The following is a 19,608-nucleotide window of genomic DNA, read 5'->3' as shown; positions in this document are numbered from 1 at the left end:
AAAGTACAAGTGTGGCCACTATATGGCCCCAAAGTCAATGGTTCACCAAAGTCAATATTACTAGGACCAAATGTCCTAACTACCCTACAAGGCATACCAGGGCAGTGCTAACAATCCTACACCTCTTCCACATGTTTTGTTCTCCCTCTATCAGCTTCTTGCTCTACAATTTGAGAGAGGAGCTTTGGCCAAATCTTTGAGTCCACTTGCGTATATGTGCTACTAGCTACTTGTTCCATCTCCATTTTTCCAAACCGCCATCCTCTTGCAAGCCAAGAGTGCTCTTTGCTTTTCCGGTAGTGCACCTTGCCTCAAACCAAACCTACTGTCATCGTCATTTAGCATTTTAGATCCAAGACTAGTGTTGAACAAATTGTGATTTGTTCCAAGACACCTTCCTACAATGTAATTTCATCTAGGCCTTCTATGGCCCATGCTTACGCCCCAAGTGCCTGCACAGTAATCTTGTGCAACAATTTACCTTTCCAAGTGTTTTTGGTCGCCAGATCTACAATTGTGGCTGTGTGGATTTTGTTCGTACCACGGTATCTAGTTCATGTTGGAGAGATGTCCATTGTTTGATTGGAGATACTAATGTTATGGACACATGAAGTGGCTGTAGCAATGGACTCGTTCCAATTCTTTGAGGATCATTGCTTCACCCACCCTCTTTGGCTCAGGTTTTGGCATAAGGCACAGTTTTGGAAGAGATATTCATCCTTGCATTCACCAAAAAGCTTTTGGATCAATTCTACATCAGTTTTGGGATATCATTTCGCTAACCCTTTCAAGAAGTTGGTTGTAAGAGATTATGTGTAGGAGCTTCCAGATTTTATTGGTTCTATCCCCAGCTTCCGAGATTGTTATCGGAATCAAAACCAGCATCATTGGAAACACAGAAATATTCTGAACTTACATGACGGGGGTGATCCTCATTAACACCCGAGTGTCATTGTCTCACTAGTTTCTCTCTCTGAACCCTATCCCCTTCTATAGCACGATTATCACGATTCACATGCAATCAAGGAAGTCGAAGTTGAATATTTAGGATACTTAATTCAAACACGTATCGATTTCTTTGTATCGCAACTTTGGTCAACCAAGGACATCAACTACTCTCTTTTACAACACTATTGTTTTTTTATAATTCCAAAATAGAGCTGTATGTATACAACAAATTGATGGCAAGCATACCATAAAACCACTTAATCTCTGAAGATGAAAGAAGCACCTTTTCCAGCAGAAGACTGAAAAGTTGATGCAGCACAATGCAGCAGATCATCTGTATCGCCCACGTCAATACTTTGGCTCATATCAAAAACTTCAGTGCTTGCACAATCTGACGACGCAGCCTACTTATTAAAGCAACAACCAGTAAGAGAAGATCACTAAACCATCAGCTTCAGACAGGAAGATACCATTGCTTCCAAAGATTACAGATGGAAGAGCCAGGCAACATTGAAAGAACATTCCTAGCGATATTTGGAATGTATGATGCAACCATTGAAAGAAAAACACCAGAAATATGAAAAGATGTGTAGGATGCAAAATTGTGATATTAAAGGAAAGTTTCTAGTTCAGTTCATGAAGTGTATTCTGGAAATATAACTACAATAATCAATTCCAACTTCTAAAACATGATACGGCTTCAAAATGTAGCAGTCACTGTTTAATGACCAGCCCAATAACATCAAAAACCTGACACAAGTCCAAATTGCACCCCTGCAGGCTAAGCCTAAATGCTAGAAGACAGCTTCTTTAAACTCAATTAACTGTATTATCAAGGAAACCTCAATCAGCAGAATAAATGTACTTTGTATTCCTATCAAGCACGTCATGATCAGAACAAAAGGGAATTTGGAAGACATGTTTTCTGCCATTGTAGCAAACCCCCACAGCACCTCTCTCTTCAATATCTCTCACACAAATGCTCAAAGAGAACCTCAAATCAGGAAACAAGCACAAATGCTCAAAGAGAACCTCAAATCCTCCCCAGGCAAGTGCTGGGGAGAATTTACAGCCAAGCGAGGCTTCTCAAAGGCTGAAGACCTGAGAGACTAAGGCTGGGGCTTCTCCTACTTCTGACCAATTTTACCCCCCCCCCCCCCATTTCCCTTGCCCCTTTCTCAAAGCTATGCTGGTGCAATGTGAGGGCAATCAGGAGAGTTATAGCTACCGGAATATCAGGGTCACCTCCCCCCTTGTGAGCCCCCATATGGGGAAGACATGGGGGAGGATGATGTACAGTCTAGAAGAGGTCGAATTAGGACTGCCATGTGGGCAGCAGATTGGCTGCCACATGGGCAGTACACAGATCTCCTTGTTAGAATAGCTTTAGGGTAGCCTCAAGGGCCACCTTGGCCAGCATCAATGGCTGGTAGAGCCCCTGCAGAAGGGCATGTACGGCGACTAGTTCAAGCCTTGGTATGGACAGGATGCCAGCAACAAGACTACATGTGAAACCGTAACTGAAACCTCAAACACAGCTTCCAATAAACAAACCACAACCCCACTGGCTAATTCGCACTTCAAATCTGAACAGGTGGCTGAAAACCAAGTCGCAGCACTAAGTAGCAAATCGCACTTCAATACCCACCCCAGATGGGGGCTGGAGCACTTTGGGACAGGCTACAGCTTAGGAAACTTCAAGGAAGTGCTGGAACCCATATTGCAATGGAGAAAGGGTGGAAGAGTAGGGAAGGAGAGAGAAAACGCAGCACTGGGGGCCAGAAAGGACTCGCCCCCCCCGCCCCCGAAGGTCTTTATTGCAATAGAATAACTTTGTACAACTCACTCACAGAGGGAGCATGAAACTGAGTATAATTCTCAATACAGCTAGGAGCTCAGGGGTCCTTCTTTAGTAGATTAGGCCTAGCTTGTGCTTTTCCAAAAGCTAGACTTGCTTTTTAGCCTAGAATAGGCTTCTTTTTTACAAAAGCTAGCTTTTACTGCTTTTCTCCAAGTAGGCCATCTTTTATGGGCTTTTGACTCTAGTGGGCCCTCCATAAAGTGGGGCGCCATTTGTACTTGTACTTTGGCTCTTGCGGGACTTGCTTTTTGGCACTTGTCCCTTAAATTTTGGGCCTTTTTGCACTCTTCTTGGTCCTACACATTCAATAAACATTTTCCAGCACTTTAATCCATTAGAGGTTAGTCAAATGCATGCATTCTAGTTCTTGGACTAATCCTAGTCCCTTGTGGGCATCCCCACGGTTCTCTTTTACCAATGCAAAGCAAAGTAAATAAAACTTGTTCTAGTTGACTAAAGTTGAATTTCTTTGATCTAAGTCAATCTAATAAAGATTCATCTTTACTTCTTGGGAAAAATACGAGTTGGTGACATTCCCTCAACTTCTAATCAGTTGCCCAACTAAAAAATCAAGTGCTGAATCGTTCTTGAACTTGACAAGGTAACAACGGGTGACCTTGCTTCTGGGTCCTTTCTTCTCTGAGTGATATACAACTGTTCTGGTTGGAGGACGACTCCATCTCTTCCACCTCTGGTGGCTATTCTTAAACTAGTTCTTTGGGTTTTGCTCCTTCGTACATCTTTAAAAGACTCGACGTAAAAAGCCTTGTGAAATCTTCCAAGTCTCCGGTAGTTCTAGTCGATATGCAACTTCACTTATGGGCTTACTAACCCGGAATGGCCCATGGTATACCTTTTCTTTTCCTTTCATCTTTCCAAGTCTAGCTTTCGCGAACGTAAGGAGTTTGGAGATTCATCTCCCTCCTATGCTTATCTACATCTTTATTTTGCTTTTGATGTGGCGTTTCAATTGCTGTCTAAACCTGAAAGAAGACTGGCGAGGTCTCGAACATACTAGTCAGCTGTCCACAGAATAGGTGGTAGAACTACCTTACCGTACATTACTTCAAAAGGGCTTTTCCTATAAAGCTGAGTGGTGGTGTTGTATGTGAATTCTAGTAGTGGAAGGTACTCTTCCTACTCAGATTTCTGTTCAGAAACATGACACTGAACTCGAATCTCGTACCCATACTATCAAAAAGTGCTCTCCAGAATAAAGTGTTCATTCTTGGATCTTAAATCACCTGCTATCAGTTTAGGCATCCCACGATGCTTGAAGATCTATGCCATAAACAACTTGACCATATGGTCCACTTTGATAGTCTTCCTGACTAGAAAACCTATCAATTATGGTCCATATCCCATAATACCCGTTCTTTGATCATGGAAGATGAAAGATAAAATTCATAGCAATACTCTCCCATGGCCTCTGCAGTATCAGAAGCGGCATCAAGAGTTTTGAAGTCTTTTGTCGGTCGTACTTTACCTTTTGGCATGTAAGACATTCGGTCACAAACCTCTCAATAGCTTAGGTAGTAGAAGAAATACCATAATGACCTGCATATGGAGGGGCACGACATTCCTCCAAAACTTTTGTTTGCATGTTCTGGGTCACACATAGGTGGACATCTTTCATGAGATACCCATACGTAAGTGAGTACTGGCTGGATGATTGTCCTTGCTAAATGTTCCTCATGATCTCTCTAAAGTCGAAATCCTATAGACAAAGATCTTTAAATTTCATCAAGATCCCTATGATAGGCTATAGTAACGTTGTTCACATGGGGCCTTATAGATAAAACATCCGCTACTCTATTGCGGGGTCCTAGAGTGTGGACAATCTTAAAATGAAACATGGACAGGAAGTTTGCCCATCTCACCTGAGTTTCGGAGAGCTTTGTCTGTGTCAAGAAATACATGAGACTCTTGTGATCTATCTTGACTGCGAAATCAGCTCCAGAAAGATAATGCTTCCAAATAGTGAGGGCATGAATTACAGCCAGCATCTCCATCTCATAAGTACCCATATACCTCTCAGCATCACGCAGTCTCCAACTCTCTTAGGCCACTGCACGACCATCTTGGTGAAATGCAGCTCGCACACACTCTCAGCGTGCATCACTATCCACATTAAAAGGTTTGCCAAAGCTTGGTAAGAATTTCTCATACCAGCCAACTTCAAGGACCGGCCCTATTAGTAACAAGGATCTCAGCTGTGAGAGAGTTGAAAGCTGTTCTTTGCCTCTCTTCCCATATGAAAACTGCAAACTTTTTTATCAAATCATGTAACGGGGCTGCAATATCAGCAAAGTGTCTCATGAATCGTCTATAGTAGGAGTAAATTCCCAAGAAACTGCATACTTCATGTACCAAACTGAGTCCTAGCTATTCCTAAATGGCTTTAATCTTAGCAAGATCCATCCGAATCCCCTCTTCGGAGATGATATGCCCAAGATAGTGGATATCGTCTAGAAAGAACTCACTCTTCTTGCTGTTATGTAAAGCTTGTTATTCCTAAGTTCTTGGAATACTGTGACGAGATGCCTCTTATGTTCTTCTTTAAAGCTGGAGAACACTATCTTCCTTATGTGTAAAATGCATGTAGGGCCTGAAAATCCAATCCATCATTTGATTGAAAGTGGCAAGTATAGGCCATCTCATGGGCTATCCATAAATGCCCATTTATACCTTGATATGAGCCTTGTAGGCCTAGTTATATTCAGTTAGGACTATTGGTACAGTTAGTTTATGTACCATCTAGGTCAGTTAGGACACTTAGTCCAGTTAGGGCAATTAGCCCTAGGGTTTTGTTATGTTGGCTCTCCCTTGAGCCTCCCCACTTCAGTTTTGCAGCAATCTATTACAGCATCTCGTTTTTCTCCTTTGTGCTTCCATTTTTGAGCTTCCATTGCTTCCAACACCCAACAGTGGTATCAGAGCAGGTCAGGAATCCATTCCCTCAGCCATTGACAACTTTCCCAAGCTGTCTGGCAGCCTCTGGAGCCCTCATTCCTGCTGGTCTTGTTGGTTTTCACACTCCCACAAGTGTTTGAGACCTTTCCAAGCACTTCTGTCGCAAAGGATCTCATTCTGACACGAAAAGATTGCATTTTGGAGCAGCTACCGCGAAGGGAGGCACATTCAGAGCATTTTCCTGCTGTTTTACTTCACACGTGTGAATCCCGTAAAACTGTACGGAACTGTCAGAGCTGTCAGAACTGCATTTAATGCAGTAAGGAGCACATACAGGCTGTACAGACCTGCTGCGCCTGCATTTAAAGCTGTACGGACCTGTTGCCCTGCATTTAAAGCTGTACGGCCTGTGTACGAAGCTGTCAGCTGCATTTATTGCGGTACGGACTGCGTCAACAGGCATTAATTGCAATACGGAGCTGCCTCGGGGTGTGTGCTAGCTAGATTGAAGCTTTCTCAGCATTTTGGAGCTGGCTCAAGCTGTGTGCCGACGTTTGGAGCCATTTGGAGCGTGCTAAATTGATCTGGAGACTTCTCTTTGAGCCCTTCCCTCCTCATTTGGCATTCCTCTGCCTCGGGCTGCAAGTTCCCCTCCATTGGATCTCTTTCTCTCCATTTCTACGTGCTCTCCTCCTCGTGGGAGCACTTCTTTTCCTGTAATTCTCATTTCCAGCCCTCATTTGCTCACTTTCAGGGCCTGTCAATGCTGTCCTTTCAGGCTACATCATTGGGTAAGCTGTTGTTGCATTGGCTCTTTCCAATTTCTGCTTCATTTGCATTTTGGAAAGGCCATGTGTTGCCTTGGAAGGCCTCGTGTTGTCTTTGGGGATTTTTCTTGCAACAAGTACACCTTGGGACAGCAGCGTCTTTTGCAGGCATAAGCTTTGAAGCTTGGGCAGATTTTTGGTACTTGATTATGAGAGGTTGCCTTTCTCTCATTTGCTTTGCCAGTTGGTGCATTTGTCTTGTATTTCAGCACCATGTCTGGTGGCAAAGATGATTTGTTTGGGCTGATTGGGGCCGATGACAAGCTTGATGGCACCAATTATCCCATGTGGTCATACATGATGGGACATGTTTTGGTTGCCAAGAATCTATGGCATATTGTTTCAGGTTCTGAGGCCAAGCCTACACGCGCTGTGACTTCTGGTGCTACACCTACAACCTCTGCTTCTTCAGGTGATGGGTCTTCAGGTGATGGTTCTAATGCTACTACTAGGACACCCGCACCTCTTGCTCTAGGTGCTTTGCCTCCTTCACAGGAGCAAATTCAATGGGATGGTCGTGATGCCAAAGCACTTGCCTTGATTGCTCTTTCAGTGAAATGGGTTATTATCCCTCATATTCGATCTTGCAAGATAGCTAAGCAAGCATGGGATCATCTTGCATCTTTGTATCAGGTGCGGAATGAGGCAAGGGTTGCCTATCTCCGCGAGCAGTTGAAAGATTTAAAGCTTGATGAGGGTGGTAACATGGATGCCTGTCTCACTGATATGAAGGATTTGAAAGAGCAGTCGGCCAACATTGATGAGATTATGCATGATTCTCAACTGGTTTCTAATACCCTTGATGGATTGCCTAATTCATATCAAGGCTTTGCTACTACATTGAGATTGGTTGCAAGGGGTGATGCCAATCATTTCTCATTTGACCAACTGGTTGCTCTTCTTCTTCAGGAGGAGCAAAGTTGTGTGAATCGCAATGCTACTATGGCTAGTGATCAAGCATTTGTTGCCCATCACAAACAAAAAGGTAAAGGCAAGGTTTCAGCTGGAAACCCTCTCATTCCCATGCTGATCATTCACATGGTACCTCTTCTTCAGGGGATAACAAAAATAAGAAGAGATGTAATTATTGCAGGAAACCTCGGCATGATATTTCTGAATGCAGGAAGCGCATAGCCTCTGAAAAGAAAAAGAAAGAGTCTGGTCTTGCAGTATCTGGTTCTTCTAGTGCACAAGACCGACATGAGTCCACTAATTTCGCACAAGACCAGCATTGGGCTTTCTTGGTTACATGTCAGTATAATCCTCATGTTCATGATGCTTGTGTGGCAGTTTCAGATGTTCGCGATGCCTGGTTCTTTGATAGTGGTGCTAGCAAGCACATCACTTCCTACAGGAAGTTATTCAGCTCATTGGAGCTTACATCTAAGGGGGGCAATGTCACATGTGCCAATAATGCATCCTATACCGTGAAAGGTATTGGGCAAGTTGCTCTTACTTCTGTCTCTGGTGGTATTTTCACTCTAGAGCATGTGCCTTATCTTCCAAGCATTCGTAAGAACCTCATTTCTATTTCAGCCATTGCAACATGTGGCTTTCACATTCTTTTTTATGGTGTGAGGTGTGTAGTGTATGATGCTACACATGCCTTTACCATGGTTTTGACTGGCACATTGTCTAGAGGTCTTTATTGTTGGAAAGGTCACCTCCCCATCTGTAAGCCCCCAAATGAGGAGAGTGTGGGGGAGGGAGACCTAGGGTAGGATGTGCCCAAAGAGAGATTACCTGGATGTGTGGATCTGGGACAGATCTGGAGCATTCATGGTTGGTGGGGTATCCCAAGGATGAAAGGCTGCATCAGGAGCAGCTCATGTGCAGGAAGATGGCGGGGACACAATGTCTTGGATCAAGCCTGGCATGAGGCACTCAGTGGACTGCAGCAGGACCCTATGGAAGGTGTGATGACATCAGCAATGTACGGAACTGTACAGCGCTGTAGAAGGGCCTGGCAGAGGCGCTTGCATGACGGGGTCCTTGGCAAAGTATATGGGCAGCTCTATGGCATGCAAGCAGGGCTGGCAGGTGGCAGGACAGCAGCAGCAAAGGGGCTGGACCCTGCATGGAACAAAGGGCCAGCAAAGGGCCCTAAATAGGGCTGGATAGGCAGCCAACCAGCCAACCAACTAGTCGGTTGGTTAGGGCTGCTACAGACCAGCCAGTCGGCCCATTTAGGGCTGGCTGGTCGGTTGGTTCAAGGGGGCCTTGAGCCCTATAAAAGGAGAGGCTTGTGGCCTCATTTCATATCCAGCAAGTCAGCAAACAGAGGAGCAACACGAGCAGCAGAAGCCTGATCTTTGGGCCTACATCCAGGAGGCAAAGCAGGGCAAGAGTTGCTGCAGACTGAGCTCACTTGGGGCTGAGCCTAGGCTGTCTACTAGGGCAGCAAGGTGCTGAGATCTTTGGACGGAAAGTCTACTTACGCTCGAGGTGGAGCACGTGGGCTCGAGTCTAGAGATAGCCAGCTGATAGGAGAAGGACCTTGTGGTAAGATCAGAGGACCACACCATTGGTGGGACTCTGGATCTATCTCTCTTGTATTGTGTCCATAGTTTTGGACGGAAATATATATTTTGGTGGTTTCTCTATCTGGCCGGTTCATTGTCTATTGATGAGTCTGCACATCTCTTGAATGCACATAAGTAAAGAAGTTTGTGATTCCACACCCACACCGTACACTGTGTGAGCTCCTGGGCATTACTATAAGTCTTCCGCTGCGTGTACCCTTTGTTGGGTAATTTCTAACATTTATAGACTTGATGCTTATGGTTTGAAGCGTCACAACCCACCAACAACCTACACCATAAGGAAGGGGGCACGTGATTACTTAATCTCCTCCTCCAAGTACCACTCTATCACCCTCCACATTAAATTCCATGCAAGTGTCAGCCCTTGACCATGGAATTGAACTCAACGTGGGTACTCTATAATCCACATCTTTTGGTCATACATGATACACAACTAGCTCCAACAGTCTATGAATCCCTTCCTCCCTAGGTGCTTCAGCTAATTCCATATCATTTTCTACCATTCGCACCTTGACCATCTTTTTCCTAACTTTTGGCACCATACGGAGCAATTGGTCAATAATAATTTGAACTTGTACTTTTTTGAGTACTCAGTATAGATTTGTAGATAAATTCTTTGTTTCTGATTATGATTCACTCTCCTTGGATTCCACAGGATCTTCTACCTTAGATTGCCTTTCTCAAGTTTCACTAGATCGTCCTCCAATAGCACGAGAGCTTCCTAGTCGGTTGTACTCTCGTTTTGTTGGAATGCCTGTAAAGTTTTGTAAATCTCTCGCTCTCACTTCTTCTTCATCTCTCTAGCTTACATGTTTTGTTTTCTTCATGGCCTTTACTGCCTTTGGTATCCAGACCAGGCCCTTCAAGTGGGTTATTGTGAGGACCCCGACCTTATTTGGGTTCTCCAAAACTTTTTAGCTTGTATGCAATTAGAAAAATCACAATAATCATGTGCATCAACCAGATTGATCGCCAGGTTCTTACCGGCTGTTGTATTATGTATTTCTTCAAGAATGACCACATTTGCTTGTGGTGGTGGTTGTGCCTAATTAGGTGGTTGTTCTTATTTCCAAACCAAACAATCAATAATCATTGTTCTATGTGGTACATACACCACAAGGGCGATCAAACGGAAAGCTGATGTTTCAGTGGACCGTTACAAAGGCCGTCTTGTTGCTAAGGGCTATGCTCAGCAGCATGGCATTGACTTTGAGGAGACTTTTACTCCCACTTCCAGGATCACTACCATTCGCATTGCTATTGCCTTTGCTGCCCACTTTCATTGGCAAATACATCAGCTTGATATTAAGACAGCTTTCCTTCATGGGCATTTGCAAGAAGAGGTCTATGTTTCCCAACCTCCTGGCTTTCAGGTTGAAGGTTCTGAAAGCAAGGTATGCCTCTATGGATTGAAGCAGGCCCCTCGGGCTTGGTATTCGAGAATTCATTCTCATTTGCTCACACTTGGCTTTCAGAACAGCCCTACAGAGGCTACCCTTTACATCTGCAAGCTTGGGACAGATTTGCTGATTTTAGTCCTTTATGTGGATGACATGCTTGTGATTGGGACACATGCTCAGCAAATTGCAGACTTTAAAATTGATTTGCAGCAGACATTTGCTATGTCTGATCTTGGTCTTCTACACTACTATCTGGGCATCCAATTTGCTAGTAGTGAGGGGGGCATTTTGATGTCACAATCCAAGTACATTGGACAGCTTTTGCAGCGTTTTCAGTTTGAAGATTGCAAACCAGTATCCACACCATTAGAGACTGGTTTTCACTTCTCTTCTGAGGATGGCAGTGGTACATGTGATGTCACTCTCTATCAGCACGCAGTTGGTTGTTTGATTCACCTATGCCATACGAAACTTGATCTACAGTATGCTGTCTCACAGTTGAGCAGATATATGCACAGCCCATCTATGCACCATTGGCATGCCGTGTCACTTGTCATGCATGGATTCACTGATAGTGATTGGGCTGGTTGTTCTGACACTCGTGTGTCACATAGTGTCAACTGTTTTATGCTTGGTACTTCATGTGTTTCTTGGTTCAGCGGTACTTCATGTGTTCAGCAAGAAGCAGAGTACAGTTGCTACTTCTAGCTGTGAAGCTGAGTACAGAGCAGCTTTTACAACTACAGTGGAGTGTGTTTGGCTTCGGAAGCTACTTGCAGATCTTTGTGCATCCGTCATCTTCACTGATAGTCAAAGTGCTTTGGCTGTTGCACGGAATCCTGTTTTCCATGCTCGCACAAAGCACATTGAGGTTCACTATCACTATGTTAGAGAGCGATTATCAGCAGGTGATATTGAGTTGTCTTATGTTCCCACTGAAGACAACTTGGCAGATCTTTTTACGAAGGCTCTACCTCGACCTAAGTTTGAGGCTTTTCGGCAAGCTTTAAACTTGGTACCTTTTGTAACTTGATCTCTTATACTCTGTATAGTCATAGGTTGCTATATCCCTACGGGACGAATATGTGCAACCATGACACTAGATATTTAGGTATCCTGAGCCATGTCCAGGATACTTCAGCCCATACCATGGAGGGGGGTTTGTAGGCCATCTCATGGGCTATCCATAGATGCCACTTATACCTTGGTATGAGCCAGGCCTAGTTGTAGTCAATTAGGACTATTGGTACAATTAGTTTATGTACCATCTAGGTCAGTTAGGACACTTAGTCCAAGTAGCCCTAGGGTTTTGTTATGTTGGCTCTCCCTTGAGAGCTCCACACTTCAGTTTTGCAGCAATCTATTACAGCATCTCGTTTTTCTCCTTTTTGCATCCATTTTTGAGCTTCCATTGCTTCCAACACCCAATAGCTAGTGCGTTTGTTGAACCAAAAGGTTCGACCACGTACTCATATAAGCCAAATGTGGTTCGGAAGGCTTTCTTATGAATGTCCTAAGGATGAATCCTTATTTGATGATACCCACTCTTCAAATCAATTTTGTTGAAAACCATGACCCCTTTTAACCTATCCAAAATGTCATCTATGTGAGGAATACGGAACCTCTTCTTAATGGTCATCTTGTTGAGAGCTCTGTAATCTACACACATTCGATCCTTAGCAACGCTGGGGAGCAAAATGAGATCTGTGGACAGCAAGTCCTGTACCTATGCCATGATCCCCTCAGTCAGGGTTGCACTCACCCAATAGGATTATTCACCCGATAGGGTGGACGATCTAGGGACTCACTTTCTAGAATGAGCTCAATGGTGTGATCCTCGGGCTGCTATGGAGGTAGCTCACCTGGCAAAGAATCTGAAAAACAATCTTTGAGCGTAACTAGAAACTAATACATCTCTCCTGAGGATCTAATTCAGCTTCTCGCTTCTATTCTTTTTCTTTAACAAAAATCATGTAAGCAAAAATAGAACATTGCTTCTCCAACAAGTACACTTGATACAATTGGAATGGTCTGTCCTGCACAATCTGATGTTCCTTGTCTCTAAGCTTAAAAACAAGCATTCTCTCTGGCATCACAAAATGAACCCTTTTTCGATGGAACCAAGGCATTCCCAAGACTACATAGAATTGGTCCAAGGTGAAACAAAAAAGTCTTCTTGATCCACATAATTCTACACATGGATCTTGAGCTTGCCAATGAGTGGAGTTACTCGTACTGATTATCTATGAAAGATCTATCGAGCATCAAGAGATTGTCCAAGTTCTTCCCTAGCCGCAAGATGCACTTATCTGTTGCACCTAGATCAAACAAAATTAGTGCATGCTGGTCTCTTACTTTGCCCCATGAAAGGCGAAGCTCTCATGCCTTGGGATCAGCCACTTTCCCCAAAACGTCGAGAACTCCTCCCGCCAAGGTCTTTGACAGTTCTTTAGGTATTTTTTGCTTCCTCAAACCCAGAGGTTTCTTGGGACACTAAGCAACCACATGCCCATGGAAGCACTTTCCTTTCTTTTGGAAGGTCTCGAGTTGTTCTAGAGTGAACTTTGATTTTTCTTTGAAGGGAGGCTGAAACTTCTTTTGACTTTGTACTGGTACCATATTCCTTCTAATGGTGTCCCCATCCTTTCCTTTTGAGCTGCTACTATCCGCAGCAAATCTTCTTTCATCAACTCAACCATTAAAGCTGAATATATCAAATCTCGAGTTTGTCTTGGATTCAATACATACTTGGGCACGGATACTAGGATGTAAGCTAGCCCTATACTTACGAAGCTTAGTCTGTTCTGAGACATCCTTGAAGGAATGATCTCTATATAAGCCGTCCAACACTTCTGATTATAAGTCTCGACAGTATTTAAAGCTGTCGTACTCATGCTTTCCCAAGCTGTGTGGACATCATTGAAGAAATTTTTGGGCAATTCTTGAAAATCTTCCCATTTTCTTGGCGCTTCATCTGCAACCCGAAGAGCTCCCCACTATGCACTGGCGCTGTTTGTAAGATGTAGACTTACAATCTTCAACTTTGACTTCTCTCGATAATGTCCTGTTTTGAAAGCTATATGAAACTAGCAGATGAATTGCAAAGCTTTTTCACTTGCTCCATACTTTCCATCAAAGTGGGAAACTTGATCGACTTACCACCTTTTTGAAGTCTTTGCTTTCGTATCTGAATCTCTTCCTTTTTCGTCCATGAGGAGAACGCTCTTTGAATGCGGAAGAAGAAGAAGAAAAAAAACTAGAACTGCTAGACAATCACGGGCTGGAACTTGGAACCTTTTCAAATGCTTTTTGCTCTGTCTTCTATGGGGCTTCGGGATCCTTCTTCTTTCTATTGAAGCAGAGTACTTTTGGAGTGGTGGAGAACTTTGGAAATGCCTTCTTCAAGAATGGCGTTGTCTTGGGGATTCTTTTAAGGCAAAAGGAGTAAGAGAATGCCTTAAATAAACTTCTTTGAGTGAAAAAGTAGATTGCTTGGACATAATCTCCTCAAATAAGTGCTGAAATTGAGGTATCTACTTCAACGTCTGGTACTCCTCAATTCTGGTCTTAGCAAAGTCTTATCATCGGGTCCTATGGGATGCTTCTGACTTGGCCATCTCGTGCATGATGTGCGAGATGAAAAATCAAACCCAAATTGAATCAAAGCTTGGCTGAGTCAAAAATAGCCAATTGCAAATCCCCACTCCTCTGAAGGAGGTAAACGAGCCAGCCCGATGCGCAACGAAGTAAGGGTGGGAGTGGCTTTTGATTGTATGATGCAACTAATAGTCCAGTAATCATAAATATAGTAGATGACAACTCCCAAAGCTCGAATATTCAAACAATAGATCAGCTAAACGATTTGCTACGCAAAGCTGAACCCAATCACAGAATTCTAGGCTGATCGGAACCGAAAACAGCGTCAAATCTTCCACAAAATATTTCGCCAAAGTTCTAGGACAGCCTGTAAATCAAATTGCAAATTGTTTTGTTCACGAATTCATGGCGAACTGAGCTGATTTGCGATCAATCTGGAAGCTCCTTTGCTGGAACTTTGGCATCGAAACTTAATGCTGTCCTCAACAATCTTCTTGGTCTTGAAACCATTGTCACCAAGAAAGTGACAATCCTGAGCTCTAATACCACTAAAACCTTATATATACCTAGATGAATCCAGGAACATTCCCAAACTCATCCTCTAAAAACACAACATAGTGCAGTTTCAATCTCAAGATAGTCACTCATAATATTGAAAACCATAAACTCCATCACGCATAGCAGGGACTAGCTACTATGGCATCCCCACTGACGTCATCAGCGTCCAACAATGGGTGTAGACCATAGTATAAAAATATGCTCTCACACATACACATCCACATACTTGAGCATCCATTTATACAAAGTCTTTGTACTGAATTTCTGTCAGCACTCTGGAGGTGAAGGGCAGACTCAACCATCACAAAGGCTAGCACTAAAGGAGAAGGCTAATCAAAAAGTAGTCCATAAACTCTTCATTCATGCTACAACTGCTTTTGAAGTCTAAACGATTTCATTTTAGTCTCTCCCAAACGAGCATCTAAATCTAGCTGATAGGGCCATGCTAAAACCTTAACTGAAATCTCAAACACAACTTCCAATAAGCAAACCACGGCCCCACTAGCAATTCACACTTCAAATCCTCAAGAACGGTGAAAACCAAATCGCAGCACTAAGGGGCAAATCACACTTCAATACCCTCCTTGTCTGGAGGCTGGAGAACTTCGGGATACCTTAGGAAACTTCAAGGAAGTGCTAGAACTGAAATAGCATGGAGGAAGGGATGGAAGAGTAGGGAAGGAGAGAGAAAACGCAGCACTAGGGACCAGAAAGAAGGGCTGCCCCGCCCCCAAAGGTCTTTATTGTAATAGAATAACTTTGTACAACTCGCTCACACAGGAAGCATGAAACTAAGTGCAATTCTCAAATACAGCTTAGAGCTCAGAGGCTCATCTTTTATAGACTAGGCCTAGCTTGTGCTTTTCCCAAAGCTAGACCTGCTTTCTAGCCTAGATTAGGCTCTTTTTTACAAAGGCTAGCTTTGATTGTTTTTCTCGATTAAAAAAGCGCTTTTCTCCAAGTAGGCTGCCTTTTATGGGCTTTTGACTCTAGTGGGTCCTCCATAAAGTGGGCTCTTGTGGGACCTGCTTTTTGGAACTTGCCCCTTGAATTTGGGCCTTTTTGCACTCTTCTTGGTCCTACGCATTCAATAAACATTTTTGAACACTTTAACCCATTAAAGATTAGTCAAATGCCTGCATTCTAGTTCTTGGACTAATCCTAGTCCCTTGTGGGCGTCTCCACAGTTCTCTTTTACCAAGGCAAAGCAAGGTAAATAAAACTTATTCTAGTTTCTTTCTTTGACCGAAGTCAATCTAAAGATTCCTCTTTATTTCTCGGGATAAGTACCGATTGGTGACAATACGAAGTCAATCTAAAGATTCCTCTTTATTTCTTGGGATAAGTACCAATTGGTGACAATACGAAAGGCACAGGTTGGCAAGACAACAGGACTATTTAACACGTATAGCAGGTCTGGTCACCTCGTACTACTAATACCATGTCGAGACGTGGAGAAGAATGAACTATAGGTAAGGCGTCCAACAAACATGCACAGGCTGAGCAGCTGGGTCGTCTTAGTCTGTGAATCAATCCCCCAGCTCATAGACTGGTCAGCCAATCTGTAGCAGCAGCATCGCCAGTTTGGGGGCATCCAACCCTTATATATAGGCCCCATCGTTGGGGTTATTGCATTCCAAGAATCCATAGAATCAGCCTACAAAACACTACCTTTGTTGAAGAGCAGAGGGAGAATTGAGATCAGAAAGTCGCTTCTTGCAGAAGCAACAACCCCAGCCATTCTGGGCATACCTAAGTGCTGAAGCTACACAGAGGCACCTGGCAGAAGAGGAGTCGTCCAGTTCAGATGGTACAATAATCAAAGTCAGATTTGGTACCTTACCTTAGTGGTTCTTTACTGAAGGTGTTGGTACATCCGTTGGTAGTTTTGGTATCTACCTTTATATATATTTCGTGTTGGCTATATAATTGAGTTCACTTTTAGATATGTGTTGTTCTCGTTACTGTTGAGTAAGCACACGCAGTTGAATTGTGTCTTTGTAGAAGTGTTCTGTAATTTCAGGATAAATCTTCCACTGCAAGGGTAGCAATCGACTACCCTATGTTTTCCACCATGGTATCAGAGACCAAAGGTTGCTATCCAGGGATAGCCTTGCTCATCCCAAGAGATCGGAGAAACGGATCTTCTTGAAACTGCAGGGTGCTGTCCTTGCAGGAGCTTCCACATTCAGGTGTGTCTGTTTGGCTTCCAAATAGCGCACAAAATCTACTTCATGTCATGTACACCCTTTCATGGCGACCACCTCACTCATACCAAACTTTGGTGAGGCTGACAAATTGAATGGAAAGAATATTCCAAATGGAAAGTAAAAGTTCAGAGCCATCCAGTGGCAAAGGAGATATGGGATGGAAGGAACGGAGCTGAAACCTATTGACATGGTGGATGCCATAGGGAAGGTTACAATTCTAGCAGATGCAGATAATTTATTAAGGAGTGAAAACTGAGTGATCCCAGTCATCTGCAGCATACCTAGGTGCAAGCTACACCCTGTAGGAGAACATAAGTAGTTGTGTTGGCAGGAACTTTGTTTTCATTGACTCTAGAGCAGATCTTGCAGGGGAGCTATATCTTTGAGCAGCTACTGAAGCCTACACAGAGGCATGTGCAGCACCTGGTCATAAAGATTGGGCTTTTTAAAGTATTTGATGGTCTTGGTGAGATCATGTTTCAGGTGTCAAGAGCTTTGTGTGGCTTGGTTGTGGTTTCACTTTGTTTGACTGGTAGTAATAGGGAAATTGTTGGAATAGGATCCTCATGGGAGGCTTTCTTTCCAAAGGTGTTTGTGGATGTTTTCGCGGGGTTCTCTAATTAGATCGAGAAGGCGCTTTTGATGCGGTAGCTGCCTAGATTGGTTCCATGCTGGCTGTTCTTCACTAGAGCAGCTATGATGGTCTTTTTTTCCTCTTCTTCTAGTTGATGGTAGCTGTCTCACTTTGGGACAGCTATGAATGTACATTCTTCTTATGAAAGGTTCTTTTACACAAAAAAGCGCGTATGTGTGTGTGTGTCGCCCCAATGTTGAACACCCTTAACTCCATCAATCATAGCCTAGCTATTATGACATCCCCACAAATGTCATCAGCACTCCACGGTGGGTGTAGACAATACTATACACGTATGCTCGCACACATACATCTCACATAGTTGTGCCTTTCTTTTCTTTTCCAGAGAAACAAACCCATACATTTGAGCATTTATCTATACGAAGGTACTGAGTTTCTATCAGCGTTTCAGAGGTGACTCGCAGACCCAGCCTTCACAAAGGCTAGACTAAACGAGAAGGCTCTGAGCCGCATGGCATACTCATCGAGTACAGCTCTGTACGACTAACCAGCTATCCTCCTAACCAGAAGACGCCTTAAGCTCCAAAATACAAGTTCTCGCTTCTGAAACGTCTCATTGATAATGCAATTGCACAACTCTTGGAACCACCTCAAGATGCCCTAAGGTTACAAATTATTGCTACTTGAAGCAACGTCTAAGTTAGAAGTTCAAATCAGGATCGACCCTCACGTGTGAGAGACTCAAAGCTAGATAACCTGGAATATAAGTGACCCACAAGGAGACCTAGTTGACGCACCACCCAGTTAGCCTATCACCTACTAATGAGGACGCATGATAGCAGCCTAGCACCAATACGAAGCATCTAGGAATTTTGAATGAGCTTTTACCTTGTAGTATTGTTAGCAATGCCTAATGCTTCTACGACTTTTAACTCAATTACAGTAATTTTAACCGTTAAACATTTAGCTAACGCTATCTTTAACTCTTCTTATCTCTTCACAATAAATTCTCATTGCTTCGATCAACCTTCGTCATTGCCCTGCATAATTCCCACTACAAATAAACTGCCGACAAACCACAAATAGTGCCCACGGGCATTCATGCTCTCTTTTGAATAACGGCTCTTAAGTAAAAATCGAGCCCTGGACAAATTTAGACAGCCACATAAAGAAAGAATATCAAATAAGCAAGGTTTATGGAAAGTCATAGAGAGACCTCCTCATAAAGACTGAACCTAGAAGTCACCTCGTAAGTAATGTCCCAAAGTACGATGGCCCGAAAGAGGGAAAGAACATGGCGTGTCTCGTTTACCTTATAACTCTCTTTCTGGCATCAACTGATGTAGTGAATAAAAGGTTCACAATACTAGGCATCACACAGGCGCTAGTTTGAAACTTGAAGCGAAGCCTGGCAAACTCGGATTGTTTGAATCGTGGACAAGTCGCACGGTGAGATTGTACTTATACACGTGCAATTAAAGTAATGCTTCAAGTATAAAATTCCAGCTAGACAAAGTTGCCAACACCACATTGTGTGGGATATTCAGCTGAACGAAATAGCAATAAAACTCATTCCGAGCTAAGCAAGTTTGCATTTTGAGGAAGCCAAAAGCACTTACCCTTAAGGGGATAGCAAAAGGATGTAGAGCGGGCACTGGGGAGTGACGCAGGCCGCAGACAAAGCTCCTCTGCATGTGCACCGACAGTCCTCCCATGACTGTGCTCTTCTAGAAAACGGTTGAGTCCCTAGTGCAGCAACAAAAACTGATTGCATGGGCGAAACAAAAACCCAAGGCTTGCTTGCAGCACTACTAGCGCATTTACTCCTTCAACCCTCCAACACAAAATCGTTTTCTTAAACCCCCCCCCCCAAACTCAACCCCCTTATGGCCAGCTTCTACCTCTGGCCTATAGTGCCAAGCAGAACCAAGTGGAGGATCTATTGCTCGAGTTGCTTGCAAACACCATTGGACGAATTTGTAGGCGTAGGTCGTCGCAATGCACAATTGTTGTGAATTGGCTCAAACATAGCAATCATATTCGAACGTGGGCAACTAGCTCAACTCAACGAACGCTGAACCACTTGAGCTACCGTTGTCGGTTGTCTGGAAGAGAAAAGGAGCCCCACCCCCATGCTCTTTACTCCTAGGCAGCCT

The 19,608-nt window shown here is 43.6% G+C and overlaps 1 protein-coding gene across 4 annotated transcripts in view; it reads right to left on the bottom strand.

The window, feature by feature from the left end:
• The window catches only part of LOC147888243 (uncharacterized), a 159,664-nt gene extending 140,384 nt beyond the window's left edge, over window positions 1–19,280 (bottom strand). For 2 of the 4 annotated variants that reach the window (XM_087393777.1, XM_087393780.1), the window contains exons 1-2: window positions 19,072–19,280; window positions 1,232–1,352 (exon numbers count right to left, since the gene is read on the bottom strand). In XM_087393777.1, the coding sequence (XP_087249903.1) occupies window positions 1,232–1,352; window positions 19,072–19,167 (217 nt within the window). In that variant the 5' untranslated portion in view covers window positions 19,168–19,280. Of the gene's footprint in view, window positions 1–1,231; window positions 1,356–18,764; window positions 18,867–19,071 lie in introns of those variants that run through there. The other 2 variants (XM_087393778.1, XM_087393779.1) reach the window with 2 other exon arrangements.
• Between the last annotated feature and the right edge of the window lie 328 nt (window positions 19,281–19,608).

This window comes from Dipteris shenzhenensis, chromosome 22, assembly GCF_047967505.1.
Source record: "Dipteris shenzhenensis isolate YYH24624 ecotype China chromosome 22, Dip_SZ_1.0, whole genome shotgun sequence".
Lineage (NCBI taxonomy): Eukaryota > Viridiplantae > Streptophyta > Polypodiopsida > Gleicheniales > Dipteridaceae > Dipteris > Dipteris shenzhenensis.
The sequence above is the reverse complement of the archived record's forward strand: the minus strand, read 5'-3'. Positions and strand labels throughout refer to the sequence as shown.